This window comes from Cupressus sempervirens, chromosome 10, assembly GCF_028749045.1.
Source record: "Cupressus sempervirens isolate cs-2001-9-10 chromosome 10, ASM2874904v1, whole genome shotgun sequence".
Classification (NCBI taxonomy): domain Eukaryota; kingdom Viridiplantae; phylum Streptophyta; class Pinopsida; order Cupressales; family Cupressaceae; genus Cupressus; species Cupressus sempervirens.
This window is the reverse complement of record NC_143127.1, coordinates 95,431,331-95,454,747: the sequence shown is the minus strand read 5'-3', so window position 1 is coordinate 95,454,747 and position 23,417 is coordinate 95,431,331. Positions and strand designations below refer to the sequence as shown.

The 23,417-nt window shown below is 40.0% G+C and overlaps 2 protein-coding genes across 4 annotated transcripts; both read left to right on the top strand.

Moving 5' to 3' along the window:
- The first annotated feature begins 5,160 nt into the window (after positions 1–5,160).
- Positions 5,161–22,742, top strand: LOC149532745 (F-box/kelch-repeat protein SKIP30-like). Of its 3 annotated transcripts, none has more exons than XM_089805653.1 (3): positions 5,161–5,439; positions 5,869–6,637; positions 6,716–7,298. In XM_089805653.1, the coding sequence occupies exons 2-3, from the start codon at positions 5,897–5,899 to the stop codon at positions 6,932–6,934; spliced, it is 960 nt and encodes a 319-aa protein (XP_089661779.1). In that variant the 5' UTR covers positions 5,161–5,439; positions 5,869–5,896; the 3' UTR covers positions 6,935–7,298. The 3 variants fall into 3 exon arrangements, with proteins under 3 accessions (XP_089661779.1, XP_089661778.1, XP_089661777.1); XM_089805652.1 differs by adding an exon at positions 22,349–22,742 and having other exon boundaries at positions 5,163–5,439; positions 5,869–6,962; XM_089805651.1 differs by having other exon boundaries at positions 5,165–5,439; positions 5,857–7,298.
- Positions 14,520–14,822, top strand: LOC149532746 (uncharacterized). Its single transcript, XM_089805755.1, has one exon. The coding sequence runs from the start codon at positions 14,520–14,522 to the stop codon at positions 14,820–14,822; it is 303 nt and encodes a 100-aa protein (XP_089661881.1).
- Positions 22,743–23,417: the final 675 nt, after the last annotated feature.

Below are 23,417 nucleotides of genomic sequence, written 5' to 3'. Positions count from 1 at the left end.
TTTTTCCTCCCCTTCTATGCCTGCTATTGTTGTTCATCCTTCCTCCTTATTTAATCACTCGCCCATATCTGCCATCATTAATCTTTGAAATGTTGTCCCTTTATCAGCCCCTAGTGATAAGAAGTTCATTCTTAACACTTCTTTGCTCAATGATCAAGATGTTCTAATTGCCATTAAAATGGTTAGGCTTTTGAATCTTAGTAATAAGCACTTATCCCACATTACCAGATGGAATACCAACATTTCTTCTTGGAAAAAAATCTTCCAAACCTTCAGCCAAAAGAAGGCCAAAGATTTTAGAAGAGTGGAGAAATCATTTTTTGAGCATCTTCTTTCCCTGGAAACTAGTATTCAATCCCATCCCACCTCTTGTACCCTAGTTGAGCAAGTCTCTCTTGCTAGGAACAAGCTTAGGAAGCATTAGCAAATTAAAATTAAAGGAGCCTCTATTAGGTCACAAAATCAATGGCTTCAATTTGGGGATAAAGGGTCCAAATTCTTCTTTAATCTCCTAAAGTAGAAATAGGTGAAGGAAAGAATAGACAGGATTGTTGTGGATGATAGAGAAGTTCTCTCTCCTCACAATATTATTAATGCTTTTTGGGACTTTTATTCTAATCTCTTCTCTTCTGAGGTCTCTTCTAACTCTGCTGATATTAGAGATCATTGTATGACCCTTATTTCCACTAAGATTTCTAAGGAAGACTCTATCTTGCTCCAAAATATGGTCTCTCCTTAGGAGATTGCTGATGTTATCCATAAACTCAAGGATGATAAAGCTTCGGTCCCTGATGGGCTCCCTGCTAAATTCTATAAATCTAATATTGGATGGATCATGTAGGACTTATATAATTTGTACACTGAAGCTTTCGAAAATGGCTCTTTGGGGTCCTCTATCAATACTAGTATCATCAAGCTTATTCCCAAGCCTGGTGACAAGGCCCTTATCAAGAATTGGTGGCCTATTACCCTGCTTAATGTTTCTTATAAAATTCTTGCTAAAGTCCTTGCCACCAGACTTGAAAAGGCGCTTCTTAAGTTTATCTATCCTACTCAAACTGGTTTCATTAAAGGCAGATACATTTTGGAGAACTTAATCACTAGTTGGGAAGCTATGGAATGGGCTAAGACGTCTAATCAAGAAGTTGGTATGTTGCTTGTGGACTTTGAAAAGGCTTATGATAGAGTTGAATGGGACTTTGTTATCAAGATGCTAAGAGCTTTCGGTTTCCCTCCTAATTTTTGTAGTTATGTTAAATTGTTGCTTGCTGGTGCCTTAGATCTTATTGAAATCAATGGTACTTTCTTTAAACCCATTAAGCTTTCATGTTCCATTAGGAAAGGATGCCCCCTTGCTCCTGCTCTTTTTGTCATTACTTCTGATGCTCTTTTTTACCTCCTTCGTGATAACTCCCTTTCTCCTAGAGTTCATGGGATTACCCTTCCTAATAATTCTGAATTATTGAACATTCAATTTGCTGATGATACCTCCCTTTTTTTGGAGCTTTCACAGCATAACATAATTCACTACCTTAATCAAAAGCTTGAAATATATGGGAGTGCATCAGGGGCTCGCATTTCTACTTCTAAATCTATTATGCTTGGTTGGAAAGCTAATCCTTCTGACTGGCTGGGTCAATTTGGTTATACTTGGGGGTAGGCCTAATAAGATTGTTAGATATCTTGGCATTCCCTTCTTTGTAGCCCCTTCTCTCAAAGATATGTGGGGATGGGTCAAGGATAAGATCCTTAATAAACTTAATAAATGGAATCATAAGATTCTCTCTCTTGCTGGAAGGGTTCAAGTTTGTCAAAAAATCTTATCCTCTTATAGCATTTACTACTCTTCTGCTTGGATGTTTAGCAATTACTAGATTTTTGAAATTCAATAAGCTATCCACAGCTTCCTTTGGTCAGATGGTAGAGGCAATAGAAAAGCCCACCTTGTGAAATGGAACTAGTGCCATTTGGACAAAAGAACTAGTGGCCTTGGACTTAAAGATCTCAGACTTCAATGAATTGCTCTTGCCTCCAAATAGATCTTTCAGGCTTTTGAGGGTGACGAGCCCTGGAAGGTCCTTATCAGAAATAATATACAATGTGGTGCCCCAAAGCATGCTAAATACTGGAAGGGTCTCCCCTTCTATGACTTGGTGGTTGGCTAATTTGCTGTTTCAGTCCAAGGGACCTGGGTTTTTAGATCCATTTGGAAGGCCTGAAAGACTGTTCTAAGATGCATTGATAACACCAGTTTTGATCATCAATATTCCATTCATGGGGAGCATTCTATCTAATGGAACCTTACCAATCTTGATAAGCCTCTTGCTCTTACCAAAGGTTGCTCTGTGAGAGCTTGGAATTCTAAGGGGATTAAATGCATTATGGATATCATGGAGCAGGATACTCTTATAAGTTGGAATAATTTATCTACTAGGTTTGATCTCCCTAATTCTCAAATCAGAACTTATAATTTAATCAAGAATGCTTGTGCTTCATTGAATCTTCCTAGAAGTGTTGATGTGGATTCACATCGCTATCTATCCTTCAGATGGAAGGATGGTATCCTACTGACCAAAATTAAAGCGAAAGACATATATAAGTTCCTCAATTCTGATAATTCTGTGATTGATCATATTAACAAAATTTGGTATTGTAACCTTAGTACTATTGATTGGCAGAAAACCTTTGATGAATTATGGAAGTCTCCTATTCCGCCTAAAGTTAAATGTTTTAAATGGTAGCTCCTTCTTGATAAGCTTTCTGTTAGAAATTAGTTTACCAGTTTTAACACTTGTTCTATCTGCAGAGTTCCTGAAACCATGAGGTATATTTTCTTTGGCTGTAACTTTGCAAAAGAAATCTAGTTACTGTTTAGATTTTCTATTACTAAAAATGTTTATATTATTGATATTATTACTAGTTTATACATGGATTGAAAAAAGATTCTAACCTTTTTTGGCATATTCTTTCATCTTTCATTCTTTGGTTCATTTGGAAATGTAGAAATAAAGCCAAATTTCAAGGCATAGATAGAAGTCTTACTGGGTTTTATAGAAAACTCACCCGTTTTAAGATTGCTTCTCAGGTGTACTGCATCATGAATTTGGAACGAGATAAGCTGCTGAGATTCCTTAAAGATGGGCACACTGCGATGTTTATTTATGAGATGAAGCATGGATATGAAATGGCCAGTATATTAGAAGACAAAAATGCCTTTGACAAAGCCCTGTACAGCTTGATTGAAGAGGTTAGACGCACTGGTGCTCCTTCTCATGACAAGCTAGATATGTATGTTCAATGTTTGGATAGGAGAAAGGTTGTTTGGATGGAAGGAGCACAAAGATGGACGACCTGGTTGGAGGACCGGGATTATATTCTTACTTAGTGCTCGCAGCTGCTCTTGTCTTTTTTGTATTATCGTGTTTCCTATCCTGAGATTTTGATGCTTTAGTTTGTTCCCTTGGGCTAGCTGTCTGCCCTTGGGTTATTGTTGTATTTTGATACTTTTGTTCTCTCGATGGTTAATATATAAATAAAATAGTATAGATAAATTAATGTCTCACAAATATTATTATTAGATAGAGGTTAAAATATAGTGAACAATTTTTAGAAATCAGTGAATATTGAGATAAACAAATCATAATTTGTTTAATGATATTGTTAATAAGTGACTATACATATCAAAATTGTATCAATGTTCATTTTGAAATTATTATCATTTATAATATAAAATAGTTAGTTTTAACATTTTAATTATTATTTATAAATTAAATATTTCATCAACCAATTAAGATTGAGAAATGAGATTGTAAAATTGAAATATTTGTAAATATAATTAATATGGTTAAAATCTATCACACACGTAAAAATTAAGTTTTAAAATTTAAACGTTCAAAACTTAAAAATGATAATTAAAAATTAAAATATTTTAAATAAAAAATATTAAGTACAAATTGAAGATATTTGATTGGGAGTGGAGATCAACTCTCTATTCTTGTGAAACCTTCTTAAACAAAATTAACTATTATTGTACTTGCTGTGGGCAATGTACTATTGTATTCAGTTCAACTCAAGTAATCAATAGTTTTGCACTCATCGATCAATCATAGATAAACATGTGTTTCTTAACTACATATTTCTAAAGTTTTCATAAATATTTATTAATTAGAAATATTATATAAATGACTTATTTGAATTATGATTGGCTCAATCAATTTGGTCTTATAAGACCCCTTTTTTCGGAGCCATACTCCATATTCATTTTTTCCAGTAAGATTTTAGGATTATAATCTTAAGATCAAATTTAAATATTTTACAAGATCAAATTTAAATATTTTACAAACTATTTATCTAATTTTTTCATCAATGTTTCAATTAATATGTGCTTTATTTTAATTAAGATATTTAATTCTTTTCAATGACACAAATTATATCATATTTTGAAATTTTATTTCTCTATTTCAACTTTGCCATTTAATGAATATAATCTATTTCTTAAATTCATTTATAAATATTTTCTTATTTTACAAATTAATTATTATAATATTCAACAGTTATTTCTATTACAATTATTTTAGAGCAAGTACATGCCATGGCACTTGTTTGTTTTAAAACTTAAAAAGTATTTTTTTTAATGCATTCGAAATATTTTGGCTAAAAAAGCCAAGGAGTCTTATAACACTAAAGCAATTCAACCAATAATATTTGAAATAAATATTTTTTACAAAATATAAATTGCACAAATAAATAAAAAACTATAGAATAAGTGAATTAGAAAATAATAAAAACTTGTGATTGGTGGAAACTAGTTAAGTTTTGAGTGAATACATTAGTATATTGCATAGGACAAATATAATAACAAGAACATTAGTTACATGTTATTTACTTGAATGTGTAGAGATGTTCCAGAGGATTAAAACTTTTGTTAAAAATTAATAATAACCAAAAAAATAAAAAATAAAAAAACACACAATTACCTATCAACAATTCCCTTGCACCTGCTATAACACAAATACTAGTTAATTAAATTGTTAAATACCCACCCAATCTCATTATCTCACACCTAAACATAAATCAACTCAAATTAAGTTACAAATAAATTGGAAACTCCTCCTCCAATCCCATAGAGTCCTTCACATCCTAATTGAACTCGTGTTAAGTGACAAAATGTCAGCTAAATGTTTGGTTATACTATAAAAGAAATCGACTATGAATGTCACCAGAACTTCTTAAAAACTGTAAATTTTATTCGACAACGCTAATCACAAGCAAAATTCAATGTAAGAAACGGTGTTGAGAGGTTTCCTTGCTCTGAAGGCTGCTGATCGGATATTTTTAATGGATCTCAGAATTGAAATGTAGCAGGAAATGCACAAAATCGAAAGAGAATACAGCAAATAGTTGGTAGTGACGAGAGATTTGTACCTAAAGAACAAGCAGGTTATCAAGAAACAAATAGAAATAGTTTCCTTTTAATGTATAATCAAATTAATGTTGTAATCGTTGATTACAGGTTGTAATTTGCAAGAAACATTTTAGCCTTGTTTAAGAAATTGAAAATGAAGCGTTAAATTCATCCGTGCGTTTCTTATTCTTCAAGGATTGTAATTTAATGCAAATGTAACTGTTTTTATTATGACTCTTCGTTTGAATTGTAACCTTCAACAAATGGAAATAGTTTACTTTTAATGTATAATCAAATTAATGTTTGCCTCCTGTCACAAGACATGCAAGCGACTGCATGGTTTACTGAAAATGTCAAAAAAGGTCTACATTGCTGAATGATATTTAAAAGAAAAAACTTTGTAGACAGAAAAAATAATAATAATTTGAACTCCATGCTTATATAGAGAGAAGATCCTGTTTCAGGTTCAAACCATTTTCTGCTATAACTGCAATGGGGTTTTTATTTCCTCGGCTTCCTGACGAAATTGGGAGTGAATGCTTGGTGAGGGTGGAGTTGAATTCTCATCACAACCTCAGGTGTGTCTGCAAAAGCTGGAATGCGGCTTTGAAAAGCCCCAGTTTCTACGAAAGAAGAAAAGTACTGAAAATATCCGAGCAACGGATTTGTTTCCTCGATAGAAAATATGGCACTTGCAGAAGTGTAGAGGTATTTGACCCAGAGACGAACTCATGCAAAAGCCTACTACCGATTCCTTTAAAACATGGTGCCTTTCGTTGCCATTTCGTGAAACAAAAACTAATTTTGATCCCGAATATGTTTACCGACCCTACCAGAAATCATGTGTGGTTGTACGATTTTGCTGCTATGAAATGGAAAAAGGGTGCCAAAATGACGAGATGGATGAATAGATTTGCCTCTGCAGTGGATGAACACGCGGGACTGATTTATGTTGCTGGAGGCTTTGGCAGCTATTACATTGATAGAGGGTGTGGCAGGATTGGTGATCTGATATCTAGTGCTTCAGTTTACAATGTGGAGGAGGACGAGTGGGAAGATCTCCCCGACATGAACGCCTGTATGGGTATCTTCCTTCAAGGTGTTTTTGGTGACGGCAAGTTTTATGTAATTAAATCTCTTGAATGCTTTCAGGTATTTGATTCCTACACGAGATGCTGGAAGACCATGGAGACTACATTCAACCTGGGAAAATCAGGCATCGTTGGGCGTTATGTAAGTGCATTTGGAAACGTTTATTGTTTTTCTGATGGGAGAGTGATTGAATATGATTGTAGCCAAAATAAGGTGCAGATTGTAGGGTCTCTTCCAGGAGAGGACTCTGACCGATTTGTTGAGTTCGCTATAGTGGTTGGCGATAAAATCTTTGTGAGGAAATGCGGTAATACTTTAGGTGTTTGTATGCTACCACTTCCAAGTGAGACGGGAGGAACGTTCAAGTGGATAGACATTCAGAGTCCGCCGAACCTCAATTTTTTGGCTAGAGATGCTGCTGCAATTCTGGATCTTTGATTGTTTTTGAGCCAAATGCTGAAGCCCGGTAATATACGACCAATCATACTTAGATGCCTCCGTATACATTTATATGCTACAGGAACTGTCATTATGTTGTGAACTTATTGGTATATGGGTTATGGGTTACATATTTTTTACGTCGGTGAAGCTTTTTTTTTATGTGTAAAGTTGATCCTATATTATTATAGAGACTAACATTCATTAGTGATTTTTATATTAGATGCTGTTAACAGCTAACATGAGCTTGTATGCAGGAGGAGTAGGTTCCGTACCAACACTGTTAAAAATATTGATAGTATTTTTATATTAATGGAGAATTCCTCTAAAACTACATCTCCAAGAATGAAGGGTGAAGCTGAAACTGTAATTGCAAAATTGCTTGCTTTATTTTAACCTGTATTTTATTAGTTTTAGAATTAGTTTGTCTAATTAGTTTTAAAATAAATGTCAGTAAATAATGTTCTCTTTAAAATTCTTGTCATTTGTGTTGGACGTATTGGGTAGCTTTTCCTAATTATCTGTCATTAAATGTGGAAGTGCTAGATAGCGTTCCCAAATTTTCTTTTGGATTGTCTATGGCTTTCAGTTTTGTTAATCTGCTATACTTTTGCCTTAGCATCAGAGGAATGACTGAAGAAAGAAGAATGGTTGAATAAATCCCAACAGAACTTGTGTACAATTCATATGGCATTTTAATAGATAAAATTACTCTAAAACAATTGCAAAACAGAGGGCTATAATTCGAGGTGGTTTATTGTGTGTGATTTATTTAGGAGATCTTGAATGAGCTGCAAATCAAGATGAGGGTTAACTATTAATCCTTGGAATCAACCTTTATTTGTAGCTATCAAAATATAGCAATTGAGGTGAAATTGTTGGTGATGAATTTTTTCATTACGAATGATGTGGATGCACAATTAACATTATACTATTGATCACTTGAATGAGCAAGTCTTTTTTATTTTGCAGTTTCAAGAGGTGAATCTTTAAGCCAAGTGCAATGCCCAAACTGCACTTTAAAATTCATTACTCTCAATTGTGACTTGTACTATCTAAGCAGGTTTCCTTGCTCTATGACGCATTCCCATCAATGCTATGTCTTGTTGTCTTTGTATTTACTTTTAGGTACTATTACAGCTATTATTTTGCTTTCACTTTCAGTAGTTAATTTAATGTTTGTAGAAATTGTTAGTTTTTGTTTCCAACAGTTTAAAAAAAGCAGAAAACTTTACTGGATAATCTTTTAGATAATTTTTTCTTGAAGTATCTAAATTCTAAAATGTTTCAAGTAGTCCCTTAAAGTACAGAAGCCAGGAGCACTAAATCCAAGCCAAAGGCTTCAATAATCTTTGCCTCAGTGGTATACCGTATTGTTTGGACAACAACCTTAAGTTAAACATCTAGAACAATCAATTGTGATGATAAATAGCACACAACAACCGAGTGTTTTTCACAACATAAGCTAAAACTTGGCTACCTTATATAGCTGTTGCCTTGCAGAATATTTTGGGGCATCAAAAGGTTGTATTCTCAAAGAGGAAAATGGTACTATTTTCTCAGTCTACAGATTGCCCTATCTTAGGTCACTGGCCACCAAATAATTTTTAGCCAATAGGCTATTTTGTAGGAAGATGATGGCCGGTTTTCAAGGTCTTATGCCGGTGGAAAAGAACCCAAAATATTTGATACATGAAATGCAATGTTTTTTTCCACCAGAAAAGAGTACTGAAAAAACAGGTAAAAATATGGCATGCTTAACGTTTTCCACCCATCACTATGTTGTCGTCTTCAAATTTCACATAAATGCTGTGATCTTGGGGCTGTCAATGTTAAAGGTGGCAACTGACAACTACATTAAATGCCACAATAACTGCACAACATAGATGCCCCCATCCATGCTGTCTCCAGGGGAAAACGGATAGGAATCGCTTGCATGTTTACCATACAGGTAAAGAAGTCAACACATACAGACAATAATAGCAGAATAGCAGAATAATATTCGCAATAGTAGATGATTGATGATTTACAATGATCCCAGACGGGATATAAATACTACTGCCGAACCTTCCCGAAGGAGTCCGTCGGCCACAATTATTCTATCCGTTACAAACTATTTACCGCCGGACCGTCGGCTACAGAAACACCGTCGGACCGTCGGCTACAGAATACAAAATACCGCCGGAACCATCCAGTCGGCTAACACCATCCCCCCCAAAAAGAAAAGTCGTCTCCTGACGACTGACAAAATATCTGAGACAAATTAATAAACAAAATACATTAACAGAGTGACTACAACAAGAGAAATCTGCTTCTGTCACATCACTTCCACATTCATCCCGTTACATCTGTAGCCTCTGCTAACACAATACTGTCTCCTCAAGCTGACCTTGATAGCCACCTGTGCTGCTTTCTCTGTTTTCAATTCCTCGGTACCTTAAGCCAAGTGTCGCTGCACTGCCTCCAACTGGATGATCAGCTCCTCCCGAGCTCTCTACGCATCCACCAAGACAACCTTACAGCCAACACTTGCTCCCACTGCCTCTGGTACACAGAAAGTCCATGCCTGTAGCAACTTCAACTCTTCTCAACTGGTCAGTCTCCCACGACTGATATCCGCCACGACTGGGGGTCTAGGGGGCAACTCCCCCGGTGGGGTCGAGCAGTCGCAGTACAGGGCGGGGCCAAGACCAATTTAACACTTCGCAACTCACACAGAAATGCACGGATCACACCATTTTTGTCATTTGCACTCTTTTTGGCAACCACAGATGCGTCCCTTTTCCTTTGGCATCATCTGTCACTCATTTTGAACAACTTGATTCTGTCGTCCTTTTTTTTTTTTTTTTTTTGGTAAATAAGTATCTTCCGTTCATTACAAGCACACTCTCTGCCGGAAAATAATGTTTGCTACCATGCTCACAATCAGCAAGAGATGAAAACAGCCTCCACGGATGAGCATAAGGCAAATCATGAATTGAAACCTGCACCACTGCTATAGATCAATTCTTCCCATGGCAATGACCCGCAACAACAACCCTCTGGTTGGACGACGGCAAAGTTTCGCTAGAAACCACTTCGCGGCAATTTAAAAAACTCCGCTAGACGCAACCACAACTTCGTCGCCCGTGGCCTTCCTGTTCTCCCCGCGGCCTTTCTGTTCTCCCCGCGGCTTTTCCGTCTTCACCCGCGGTCTTTCTTTTTCTACCTGTGGGTCTTTCTTTTTCTACCTGCGGCTAACTGAGCGAGGGTTTATAAAATGTTAAGCCCGCGGACATCTGCCCGCGGGGCTTTTAATAACCCGCGGACAGACTGTCCGCGGGGACCTCCGGTTCCCTGCCCGCGGGGCTTGTCTGCCCACGGACAACAGTTGCCCGCGGGACTTTTCAGCCCGCGGGTCTGTCTGTCTGCGGCCCCTCTTTTTCAGCCCGCGGGCCCTTCTGTCCGCGGCCCTTTTTCAAAAAATTTTCAAAATTTTTTTTTTTTTTTTTTTTTTCTTTTAAAAGAAATCAAATAACAGAGGTACCTTCATTTTGCCTCCAGGCGTCGCCATTCTGCAACGACGACGGAGTCAGCTGGCCATCTTGTGACAGCGATGGAGTCTTCCTAGCACCATATATTTTGAATTTGGATTTGTTGACTGCCGGAGGTACCTTCTGCCTGTCCAGAGTTGATAATCTGATCGCTCCATTGTCGCCGACCTTCCGAATTTGATATGGTCCAACCCAACTGCCCTTAAACTTTTTCACCTTGATTTCATTTTGACTGTCGTACGCCTTACATTTGTTCTGTGCCAACCCCGTCGCCCACTGTGCCTGCGGTCGTCGCGCAACTGGATTATTTCCTTGTTGGTGCCCTTCCACTAATTTTATGCTACGGTGTAACCTTTTATTTCCGCGCGGTCCATTCACCATGTACCGGACAGTGGGATTTTTCGTTTTTCTGTGTTCAGACTGTATGTTCTTCCCCTCAGCTTCAAGCATGGCAGCTTTTCCTTCTTCCACTTCCCTGCATTCCTCTGAACATTCGTTTTCCTCCTTTTTCTCATCTTCATCGACCCTTAGCATATTACAACTCGGAAAGAGTTCGTAGTCTTCTATCTGCCAGTGGTAAAGGCCATTTACCGAGTCCAAGTCGTCGTCGTTCGAGCCTCCGTCAAGTCTCAATACTCCTTCATCCGGTTCCATTCTCCTCTTTCCTTCGTCATCACTCTCGCCTTCACTGTTAGAATCTGACAATGCTGCCTCCTTGCCAACCATTTGCGTGTGCAGGTCAATTATGAATCTTTTGCCTCCGTGCTCCATTGATAGGGTATTGCGTTTCCAATCATGTTTTACTTTTGCTTGCACGAACCAATCCCGTCCCAGAATAGCATCATAGCCTTTTCTTTTTAATGGAATGACCACAAAATCCAATAAAAATGGTTGCGTACCAATTGTTACCGGTTGCGCTTTCAGAATTCCCAACGGTTTGATTCCATGTTGGTCTGCCGTGAGCAACTGAAATGCAGGTGGCCACAGCGTCGGCTTTCCCAACTTCTTCCAAGTATCCTCCGGTAAGACATTCACGTCGGACCCTCCGTCAACAATTGTCTCTGTCAAAACATTTCCCAAAATCCCCATCTCAACGACCGCCGGATGCCGTCCGGAGGTGAGTGCCAACAGCATTGGGTCTGTTGTCATCACTTCCCTACTATTCCTTCCTGTGTCCTCCGGTGCTTTCGAAAACGGTGTATGATTCAGAATAGCCATCCGTAACTGGGGCATTGTGAGAAGGAGGTCACTTATCTTGACCGGTATCTCCGTTTGTAAGATCTGCCGTACAATGCTTTGTTCTGCGAAGTTCTTTGCCAAGGTGCCGGTGTTGTCCTTCAACTGAGATGTTTCCGCCGACGATGCCTTTGCAATGTCCGCCTGCACTTCCCCCACTTTTCTCTTTTCCTCCGCTTGCCTCCGTGTAATTGCCAGAACCTCCTCTACATCCGTGCCGACAGTGATCAAGTTTACTCCAGCCTTTGGACACTTGGAATCTTCGTGATCGCCGGGTCCGCACCATCTGCATAATAATTTCGGTGTGTTTGCCGCTGTACAATCCTGTGCAAAATGACCCCACAAATTACATGCCCGGCATTGAACAATCAACCGTCCGTTTGCATCATATTGAGTTCGACTTTGGCTCCCATTATTATTGTTATTGGTTGCATTGTTGTTATTTTGCCCTCTGCTATTATTCCTGTATCCTCCAGATGTAGCACCGGCAGTATTCGTGTTTTCGCTACTACCCGACGGGAAAGCCTCCTGTGTGAGAAACACCTGCGGAGATCCTCTTGTCTTCATGTTAAAGGGACAGTCCTTTGTTGAATGGCCCATGATCTGACAGATTTCATAGAATTGGTTCGTCAGACACGATCCTTTAGTATGACCGTTGGTCTTACATTCCGTGCACCATAATTCACTACCTTTTGGCTCTTTCTGCATATTTTTAAATTCCTTCATCATTCGAACCATATCCTTCTGTAAGGCACGAACCTTTTTGCTACTACCTTCGTTGTCGCTGCTATCATCTCTAGCAGATTCGTCATCATCAGAGTCAGAGGAGCTAGTTTTCTTCTTCTTTGTCTTCTGCGCACTTTCAAGGTCCATTGCTCTATTATAAGCATCGGCATATGATGACGGTGGCACGATTTTCATTTTCCTCCGCAACTTCGAGCGTAGGCCATCCACAAACCATCTTTTCTGCAATCCGTCCGCTGGCTTGCTTTCCATTTTGTTTACTAAGTCTTTTAATCTCCTGGCATAGACGCGGACAATTTCGTGCTTCCCCTGCTTGGTATTGAAAATTTCCGCTACGATTTCATTATCATCCCGCAAAAGTTTAAATTCCGCCAAGAACTCCTTTTTAATATTATCCCATGTATCCAGCTTCTGCGGATCCATATCCGAAAACCAATCAATCGCGACACCCCGTAGGGTTGCCGAAAATTGCCTGGCCCATTCGTCGGCCTTTGTGATTCCATTTGCCCGCCAGATCGTCTCACATGTCTTACAATGTCGAAGGGGGTCGTCTGTACCATCGCCTTCAAATTTTGGTAATTTTTCTTTGGATCCCGCCATAACTCTGGAGGTCTGCACTCCTACAGTGGTCGGCACTCCCACACCGGCAGTCAGCACTCCCACACCGGCAGTCTGAACTCCCACACCGATAGTCTGTATTCCCACACTGGTGGACTGGTCTCCCACACCGGAGGTGTCGACCGCTGCAAACCTTGGTGAAGACGAAGGATCCTTCGAAATTGTTTCCCGCGGAAGTCTATCCTGGACGAAGAGGTCACTCCACGCTCGTGCTCCGTCGGCACTGCGAGCCGTGCGAGTTGATGCTCTCCCGTCTGAATTTTCTTCCCTCGGTGAACACAAATTCAAGAACTCCTGTGCTTCTTCCACCAATTCCACCCGTTGCCGAGTCTCCTCCAACAATTCCTCCGCACTTCGGTTTCCGTCGGCAATCCTCTGAAATCTTCGTCGGCGTTCGGCTTGCTGTGCTAGAATTAAATTCTCTTGTGCAATACAGATTCCATCTTTTCCCTTTGCCTTATTCCGATCCTTGTTAAGCTGATTTGGCATTAATCTTCATTCCTCCCACCTTCCAGATTCATAAGGCAACAACGCCAAATGTTTACTGTACAGGTAAAGAAGTCAACACATACAGACAATAATAGCAGAATAGCAGAATAATATTCGCAATAGTAGATGATTGATGATTTACAATGATCCCAGACGGGATATAAATACTACTGCCGAACCTTCCCGAAGGAGTCCGTCGGCCACAATTATTCTATCCGTTACAAACTATTTACCGCCGGACTGTCGGCTACGGAATACAGAAACACCGCCGGACCGTCGGCTACAGAAACATCGTCGGACCGTCGGCTACAGGAACACCGCCGGACCGTTGGCTACAGAAACATCGCCAGACCGTCGGCTACAGAATACAAAATACCGCCGGAACCATCTAGTCGGCTAACATTGCATATGAAATGCACTCAAGAGTAGGGCACCACAACAAGGAAGACAACTATTCACACTAGCTCCTACGGGAGTTGCTGCATTCAACATACATGCATTGACAATACATTCAGTGCTCAAGATTCCTATTAGAGAAATGCATCCATTGCAAAGCCAAGCCTTGACAAGATTCCAGGAAGAACTAAAGGACATAAGGCACATCCTTATCAATGAAATGAGCTTTATAGGGCTAAAATTACTATTGAAAATAGATAGTTGACTGCAACAAGCATTTCCTCAAAATGAACACATATGCTTTGGCGTAATCTCCATAATCCTGGTCAGTGACCTTGCATAGGCAGACAAGTAACATCAACGGAAGAGACTAATTTGACCAGTCAATGCACTTATTTGCTACCAATGATTTGGTCACTCTACACAACAAAGGAATGCTGAAACTATTGAACTGTCTGATTGAATTAACTATTGTAGCAAACACCAAGGACAAAATATACAATGCAATTGGTGATGAACAAATTGAAAAACAAGTCCTACTTTGTAAAGGCCAATTTGTCATGTTCACAATGAACATGTGGACACAAGCGGGTCTTGTAAATGGATCTCTTGGTGAAGTAATAGATATTGAGTATGGTCCCGGTTCCAAACCACCTGGCGTTCCAATGTATGTTACAGCAAGGATCAATAATTATAATGGACCCCCGTGGAACGAAGAGGACCCCCAACTTATACCAATAACTACTATATCATTAGGAAGTCGAAGGCAAATAGCACTTACGATGGCATGGGCTATAACCATACACGAGTCTCAAGGTCTAACACTGCAGAAAGCAACAATCAACATTGGCAAGATGAAAGGCAGGGGTTAACATTCACAACTATGTCTAGAGTTAGAGCAATGAATGACCTTCACATTCAACCGGTGTTCTCCTTCGAGAGATACTCCAATATGCAAGACAACTCAAACTCAATCTTAAGGAAGAAAGAGGAATTCCAGTTACAACAGTTCTCTCTCTAAAAAATATGAGCTTCACAGCTTGAGAAAACCATTTTAGACAAATGATCTCAAAATGTAACACCTCATCTGAAATTCTAATATTTATAGATAGTTCAGTTTCTGTATGTCTTGAAGGCAGCTATTCCTAAGCATGTTTGTACCGTGAAATATCTACGTCAAAAATCAAATATATTATGTAATAAAAAGACTGGCAACATTGAATGATTTGAAGAGGAAATTGTAAAGACATTTTGTGGAAGTGGAATAGTGTGCATGAGCAGGTTTTGTTTTGACAGCACCAAAATGAATCGAGGTAAAATAGTTGATATTTTTTTTGAACGTAAAAGAATATTGAAAGATGAGTAGAAAGTATTTCATATTGATAATGATTTGAAATAACTTTCGTCTCCTACTGTTTTTTACAACTATCTGATAATATGAAATGTATACTAGAACATAAAAAGTGAACTTCTTGACTCTTACTTATTGAATTGTTTTTCAATGATCTAATAGAATCATGCATAATATATGTTTCTATTGGCGTATCTATTGCACCTCCTTTTGGTGCAAATGCCAGTTTACAAGCAAACCCTTACTAATAATAGCATCAAGGCTCTTAGTTTCCATGAATCCCAAAGGCAGGAAAAACAATCCTATCCAAAATGTTGAAAAACACCATGAGAGATGAAAAGTATGAAAACAATGCTAAATGCGAGAAAATCCCCTGATTGTACCAAACACCAACTTGTGTAACAAACTTCAAACCAGGGCCTAATGCAGAGGAAATTATCCTTGAAATCTCATAGACCAGCTTATGGAAGTAACTGGTCATTGGTTTGGCAAACTTAATCATAAATGAACACCAGGCTCACGGATAAATACAAATTTCATCTTACATGTCCTTTTTCCAAAACTGAAAGGTCCATACATTAAGTTGCATAATTTTTTGCGATTTCATCTTACATGAGCTTTTTCCAAAACTGAAAGGCCCATGTATGTAACTTGCACAAATTTTTGCCATAACTTTGAAAATCACATTGTGCTTGATAGATGTTCTTTATAATGCATTAGGTATTCTTCATGATGAACTACCTCATCATTCAATTTAGTTTTTGAGGTTTCAGCAGAAGCTTGGAAGTTTGTTGGGGTAGTCATACACCCTCTGGTGTTTACCGTACTGGTAAAGAAATCAACGCATACAGACAATGGAACACAAACACGAACACCAGAATTATATTCGCATATGCCAGACATACATTATGCTCCCTAAGATCAATGATAATAGATGATTGATGATTTACAATGATCCCAGACGGGATATAAATACTACCGCCGAACCTTCTCGAAGGGTTCTGTCGGCCACAACATTACATCCGCTACAAACTATTTACCCGTCGGCTACAAAATACAAAACACCGACGACAGTCAATCCGTCGGCTACAGAAACACCGCCAGAACCATCCAGTCGGCTGACACCATCCCCCCCAAAAAACACAGTCGTCTCCTGACGACTAACAAAATATCTGAAACAAATTAACAAACAAAATACATTAACAAAGTGACTACAACAAGAGAAATCTGCTTCTATCACATCACTTCCACATTCTTCCCGTTACATCTGTAGCCTTGCTAACACAATACTGTCTCCTCAAGTTGAACTTGATAGCCACTTGTGCTGCTTTCTCTGTTTTCAATTCCTCAGTACCCTGAGCCAAGTGTCGCTGCACTGCCTCCAACTAGATGATTAGCTCCTCCCGAGCTCTCTACGCAGCCACCAAGACAGCCTTCCGGCCAACACCTACTCCCAGTGCCTCTGGTACATAGAAAGTCAATGCTTGCAGCAACTTCAACTCTTCTCAATTGGTCAAACTCCCACGACTAATATCCGCAACGACTGGGGGTCTAGGGGGCAACGCCCCTGATGGGGTCGAGGGGCAGTGCCCCCGCGGGGTTCTGGGGTAGGGTCGAGGGGCAGCGCCCCTCGTTGCCAAGACCAAATTAACACTTCGGAACCCACAGAAAAATGCACGGAACACACTATTTTTGCCATTTTCTGCCAATTCCAGACTCTTTCTGGTAACCACTGCTGCTTCCCCTTCCCTTTGGCATCCTCTGTTACTCATTCCGAACAACTTGAATCTGCCGTCGTTTTTTTTTTTTTTTGATTACTCGCCCGTTGCTGTGCCTCTTCCCTATCCTGTTGGTCTCTACCAAGAGAATGATATTAATTCCTCTGAGTTGAATGTGTCCTTCAAGTTGAACTCAACCACCTCCGTGAGAGAACTAAGAAAAACCCGCTTAAAACCATCCGCAGGACAAGAAAACTCCGAAGAAGACAAGCGTCTGCTGCGAACAGAAAAATCCTTACAGTAAGGATTCGTATGTCGCCTCTGCATAGATCCACTCCCAACAGCCCGATACTGGAGTATTGATGCCAACACCCACAACCCTGCCCCCGACCTCGTCTATGGATTTGCGGAACTATCTACACCAACAATATCAACCACTATGGAATCGCAGAGTACTATGGATGGAGAGAAATATTGCCCGAGTCTGCAGCAAGAACAAACGCCGGTAGCCAAAAAAAATAGCCTTCTGTAGGAACATTAAAAAACTCTGTGGGAATGCTCTGCGGAAAGGTTCCGCGGGAGGTTCGAATAGCTCTCGCGGGACAAAGTCCGCAGACAAGCTGCCTGCGGGACATGTGTCCGCGGGACATAGTCTACGGACAGCTGTCTGCGGAACCCTGTCCACGGCAATTTTTTTTTTTTTTTTTTTTTCAAATTTTTTGTTTTTTTTTTCTTTTCTTCCTTTTCCTTTTATTTTTAATATTATATTTCATCAAAAAAATATACAAAGCACCTCAAATTTGCCTCTGACCGTCCCCATTCGGCAACGACGAGGGAGTCCCCTTCTGCAACAACGACAGAGTCTTCCTGGCATCATATATTTTGAATTTGGATCCGTTGACTGCTGGAGGTACCTTCTACCCGTCCAAAGTTGATAATCTGATCGCTCCATTGTCGTCGACCTTCCGAATCTGATATGGTCCAACCCATCTGGCCTTAAGCTTTTCCACTTTGATTTCATTCCGACCGACGTACGCCTTACGTCTGTTCTGTGCCACCTCTGTCGCCCATTGTGCCTGCGGTCATTGCGCAACTGGATTGTTTCCTTGCTGTCGGTGCCCTTCCGCTAATTTTATGCTACGGTGTAACCTTTTCTTTTCATGCGGTCCATTCACCATGTACCGGACAGTGGGATCTTTCGTTTTTCTGTGTTCAGACTATATGTTCTTCCCCTCAGCTTCAGCCATGACAGCTTTTCCTTCTTCCGCTTCCCTGCATTCCTCCGGACATTCATTTTCCTGTGTTTTGTCACGTTTGTCAACTGTTAACATATTGCAACTCGGAAACAGTTCGTAGTCTTCTATCTGCCAGTGGAACAGGCCATTCACCGAGTCCTGGTCGTCATCATTCGATCCTCCGTCAAGTCTCAATACTCCTTTGTTTGGTTCCATTCTCCTCTTTCCTTCGTCATCACTTTCTGAATTTGACGATGCTGCCTCATTACCGACCATTTGTGTATGCAGGTCCATTGTGAATCTTTTGCCTCCGCACTCCATTGATAGGGTATTTCGTTTCCAATCATGTTTTGCTTTTGCTTGCACCAACCAATCCCGTCCCAGAATAGCATCATATCCTTTTCTTTTTAATGGAATGACCACGAAGTCCAATAAAAATGGTTGCGTTCCAATAGTTACCGATTGCGCCTTCAAGATTCCTAATGGTTTGATTCTGTGTTGGTCTGCCGTGAGCAACTGGAATGCAGGTGGCCACAATGTCGGCTTTCCCAACTTCTTCCAAGTATCCTCCGGTAACACATTCACGCTGGATCCTCCGTCGACAATTGTGTCTGTCAGAACCTTTCCCAAAATCCCCATCTCGACGACCGCCAGATGCCTTCCCGTTGTGAGTGCCAGAAGCATTGGGTCGGTTGTCGTCGTCGGACTACTGTCCCTTCCTGTGTCCTCCGTTGCTTGCTGAAATGGTGTATGATTCAAAATGGCCGTCCGTAATTGGGGCATTGTGAGAAGGAGGTCACTTATCTTGACCGGTATCTCCGTTTGTAAGATCTGTCGTACAATGTTTTGTTCGGCGAAGTTCCTTGCCAAGGTGTCAGTGATGTCCTTCAACCGAGATGTCTCCCTCGACGATGCCTTTGCAATTTTTGCCTGTGCTTCCCCCAATTTTCTTTTTTCCTCCACTTGCCTCTGTGTAATTGCCAAAACCTCCTCTACATCCGTGCCGATCGTGATCAAGTTTACTCCAGACTTTGGACACTTGGAATCTTCGTGATCGCTGGGTCTACACCATCTGCATAATAATTTCGGTGTGTTTGCCGCTATACAATCCTGCGCAAAATGACCCCACACAGTTACATGCTCGCATTGAACGATCGACCGTCTGTTTGCATCATACTGGGTTCGACTTCGGCTCCCAATATTATTGTTATTGTTCGCATTTTTGTTATTTTGCCCTTTGTTATTATTCCTGTACCCTCCGGATGTGGCACCTGCGCTATTCGTATTTCTGCTATTGTCCGACGGGGAAGCCTCCTGTGTGAGAAACACCTGTGGAGATCCTCTTGTCTTCATGTTAAAGGGGCACTCTTTTGTTGAATGGCCCATGATCTGACAAATGTCACAGAATTGGTTCTTTGGACACGATCCTTTAGTATGACCATCGGTCTTACACTCCGTGCACCACAACTCACTGCCTTTTGGCGCCTTTTGCATGTTTTTAAACTCCATCATGCGAACCATATCCTTCTGTAGGGCACAAACCTTCTTGTTGTTGCCTTCGTCGTCGTTGCTATCATCTTCGACAGGCTTGTCGTCATCAGAATCAGAGGAGCTAGTTTTCTTCTTCTTTGTCTTCTGTTCACTTTCAAGGTCCAGTGCTCTGTTTTACGTGTCCACATATGACGACGGTGGCACAATTTTCATTTTCCTGCGCAACTTTGAGCGTAGGCCGTCCACGGACCATCTTTTCTGCAATCCGTCCATCGGCTTGCTTTCCATTTTTGTTTATTAAGTCTTTTAATCTCCTGGCGTAGATGCAGACAGTTTCGTGCTTCCCTTGTTTGGTATTGAAAATCTCTGCTATGATTTCTTTATCATCCCGCAAGAGTTTAAATTCCTCCAGGAACTCCTTTTTAATGTTATCCCAGGTATTTAGCTTTTGTGGATCCGTATCCGAAAACTAATCAATCGCCACACCTCGTAGGGTTGTCGAAAATTGCCTGACCCATTCGTTGGCATCTGTGATTCCATTTGCCTGCCAGATCGTCTCACATGTCTTACAATGTCGGATGGGATTGGCTGTACCATCGCCCTCAAACTTCGGCAGCTTTTCTTTGGGTCCCGCCATCACGACTGAATTTGGTAGAGAGGCGTTACTAGGTCCTGCAACACTGGCACTGTTTACTCCAACACTGGAGGGTTGCACTCCCGCACTGGAGGTCTGCACTCCCACACCGAAGGTCTGCACTCCCACACTAGTGGTCTCAACTCCCACACCGGAGGTCTGCACTCCCACACCGGCGGTCTAAACTTCTACACCGGAGGTCTGCACTCCCACACTGGTGGTATGAACTCCCACACCAAAGGTCTGAACTCCCACACCGGAGGTCTCAACAGCTGCGAACCTTGGTGAAGAAGAAGGATCTTCTGAAGTTGTCTCCCGTGGAAGTGTATCTCGGACGAAGAGGTCACTCCACGCTCGTGCTCCCTCAGCACTCCGAGCCATGCGAGTTGATGCTCTTTCGTCTGAATTCTCTTCCCTCGGCGAACACAATTTCAAGAACACCTCCTGTGCTTCTTCCACCAACTCCACCCGCTGTCGAGTCTCCTCCAACAATTCCTCTGCGATTCGGTTTCCGTTGGCAATCTTCTGGAATCTCCTCCGACGCTTTGCCTGCTGTGCCAGAATTAAATTAGCGTGAGCTGCGCGAATCTCATCTTTATCCTTCACCGTGTTCTTATTTTTATTCAACAGATTCGGCATTTAATTTCCATCCGCCTGCCTACGTACCAAGTCCATCGGGCAACGGCGCCAAATGTTTACCGTACTGGTAAAGAAATCAATGCATACAGACAATGGAACACGAACACGAACAGCAAAATTATATTCGCATATGCCAGACATACATTATGCTTCCTAAGATCAATGATAATAGATGATTGATGATTTACAATGATCCAAGATGGGAAATAAATACTACCGCCGAACCTTCCCGAAGGGTTTTGTCGGCCACAACATTACATCCGCTACAAACTATTTACCTGTCGGCTACAAAATACAAAACACCGACAACAGTCAATCTGTCGGCTATAGAAACACCGCCGGAACCATCCAGTCGGCTGACATCTGGTACTAAAATAAACCTTTTCTATGAAAGTGGTTGCACAATATTGATTTGCGACCATTATATTTAGAAACACAATAACATGTTTAGAGGGTGACAAGATAGAGGCAACAGAAACAACCCCAATGCTGGAGGAACCTATTACATTAAAATTGGAGTTTCCATGAGCAAATTGTAATGGTAATTTGACATGTACGTTGACTGATTGACGTGGCTCACTATCCCAATGAGATCCACCATTTTTCCAATGAGTGCTGTTGAAGGGCTGCATCCACCTAACGAATGCTTAGAAAATGAAGCAAATGGCGAAAACGAAAGCATGAGAAAAATCTCATATTACAGTCATGCAATACAAGGAGCCGAAAGCCATTGCAAAATTATCATCTGGGGCAGAGCAAAGCAAAGTAAATATCAGCAATTTAAGCTTGTTGATTGCCAAAAAGCTCAAGAGAAGTTATATAGTATCAGAGACAACCCACAATTTAAATGAGTGAACCAAAAGATCTATGGTACCCTAAAGAAAGCTCAAATTTATGCAACAGAACAAAAAGAATCCTAGAGGTATTCTGATTTTAATTAGAACTTGGTGTTATAATAAGCATATTGCCTTGAAAACCAGTACCTGAAGTAAGCATCACCCCTATTAAAATGGCTTCTCTGGTATGCAGCACCTGATAAATACCTGCATTCACAGAGCACATACCCCTTTTAGGTTTTCACTCGAACAACAAACAAAGTTATTTTATGTAGTTTTTCTTTTGTTTTTTTTCTGTTGAACATTATAATGTAATTGAACCATTTATTTATTTTTCCTTACAAATATTGCTAGTATTCTTTATATATTTTGTCTCTGGCATAGGGATTCCAAAGTTTTATTGTGAGAATTTCCATGTTTTGTCATTTACATTTTAATAAAGCACTTTCTTGAAGAATCACATCGTTAATGCAGAGGGATACTTCTGACTGCAGATTTATATTTTAAGGAACAATGAGTATTGGATATACAGCGTGTACACTTTCGCTCCGAAAAGTCTCATGACAAAAGCTAGTTGCGAACTTTAAGATAGTACCAGCAGTAACAATTACTTTGTATACCCATAAGGAATTTGGCAGACAAGCAGTTTATGAAAAGGCTGGTTTGTGTGGAATTTGGGGACATTCTTGATCAGTGTTTTTATTTAGAGCCTGATAAAGAAAAGGTAAAATAATCCAGTGTTTTGGTAGCTCTTAAGTTTCTTTTCCCAGTAAATGATTTCTGGGTTGATATTTAAATTTATGAAGGGGTGACTTCACCCTTTGTTAATGTTGTAGCCTCAGTCGAATTGATTGATTGTGAGATAAATTGCTACGATTACTAGTTTAATCATGTCTCTGATTTATAGTTGACGATTGATATATACTAACATATATATTCAAATGTATTGATGATTGTCTAAACAATTATCAATCATAATTATCCTAAACTGATTGGATTAGTGATATATTAATGCAGATATAACATTCAGATTATTAATAAACAAATATTCGATTGAAATCACACATTTTAAACAGTGAATATGAATGAAGGATCTGGCACCTTTAGTATTTGTTTATTATGTATCGGTGAATGGTTATTAAGAGGTACAGCCCTTGTAGGGACATGAATGTGGCATGTACCACATAGAGTCATGTCCCTAGATGGGGCATGACTCATCTAAAGGATATATAAACTCTAAGATCACTGTTTTGGAAACACACATACATTCAACGCTGCTATCATGTCCAGCGATCTTCTTCTTCAGTTTCACTACAAAAAATATTACCTTGGTTACAATCACATTTGCAGCAGTCACATCGTACTTGCAGATTTCTTTGAAGGGAAGGTTGAAATACTTACAAGCCATCAGTTTATATTCAAACCTGAGATTTATATTATATCAGATCCATCATTAAGAAGATTGAATTGAAAGTACATTAACCATATTACAAGAGAAAAGAAAACAGTAGTATATCTGATCCTACAATCCTTAAGAGAAAAGAAAACAGTAGTATATGAATC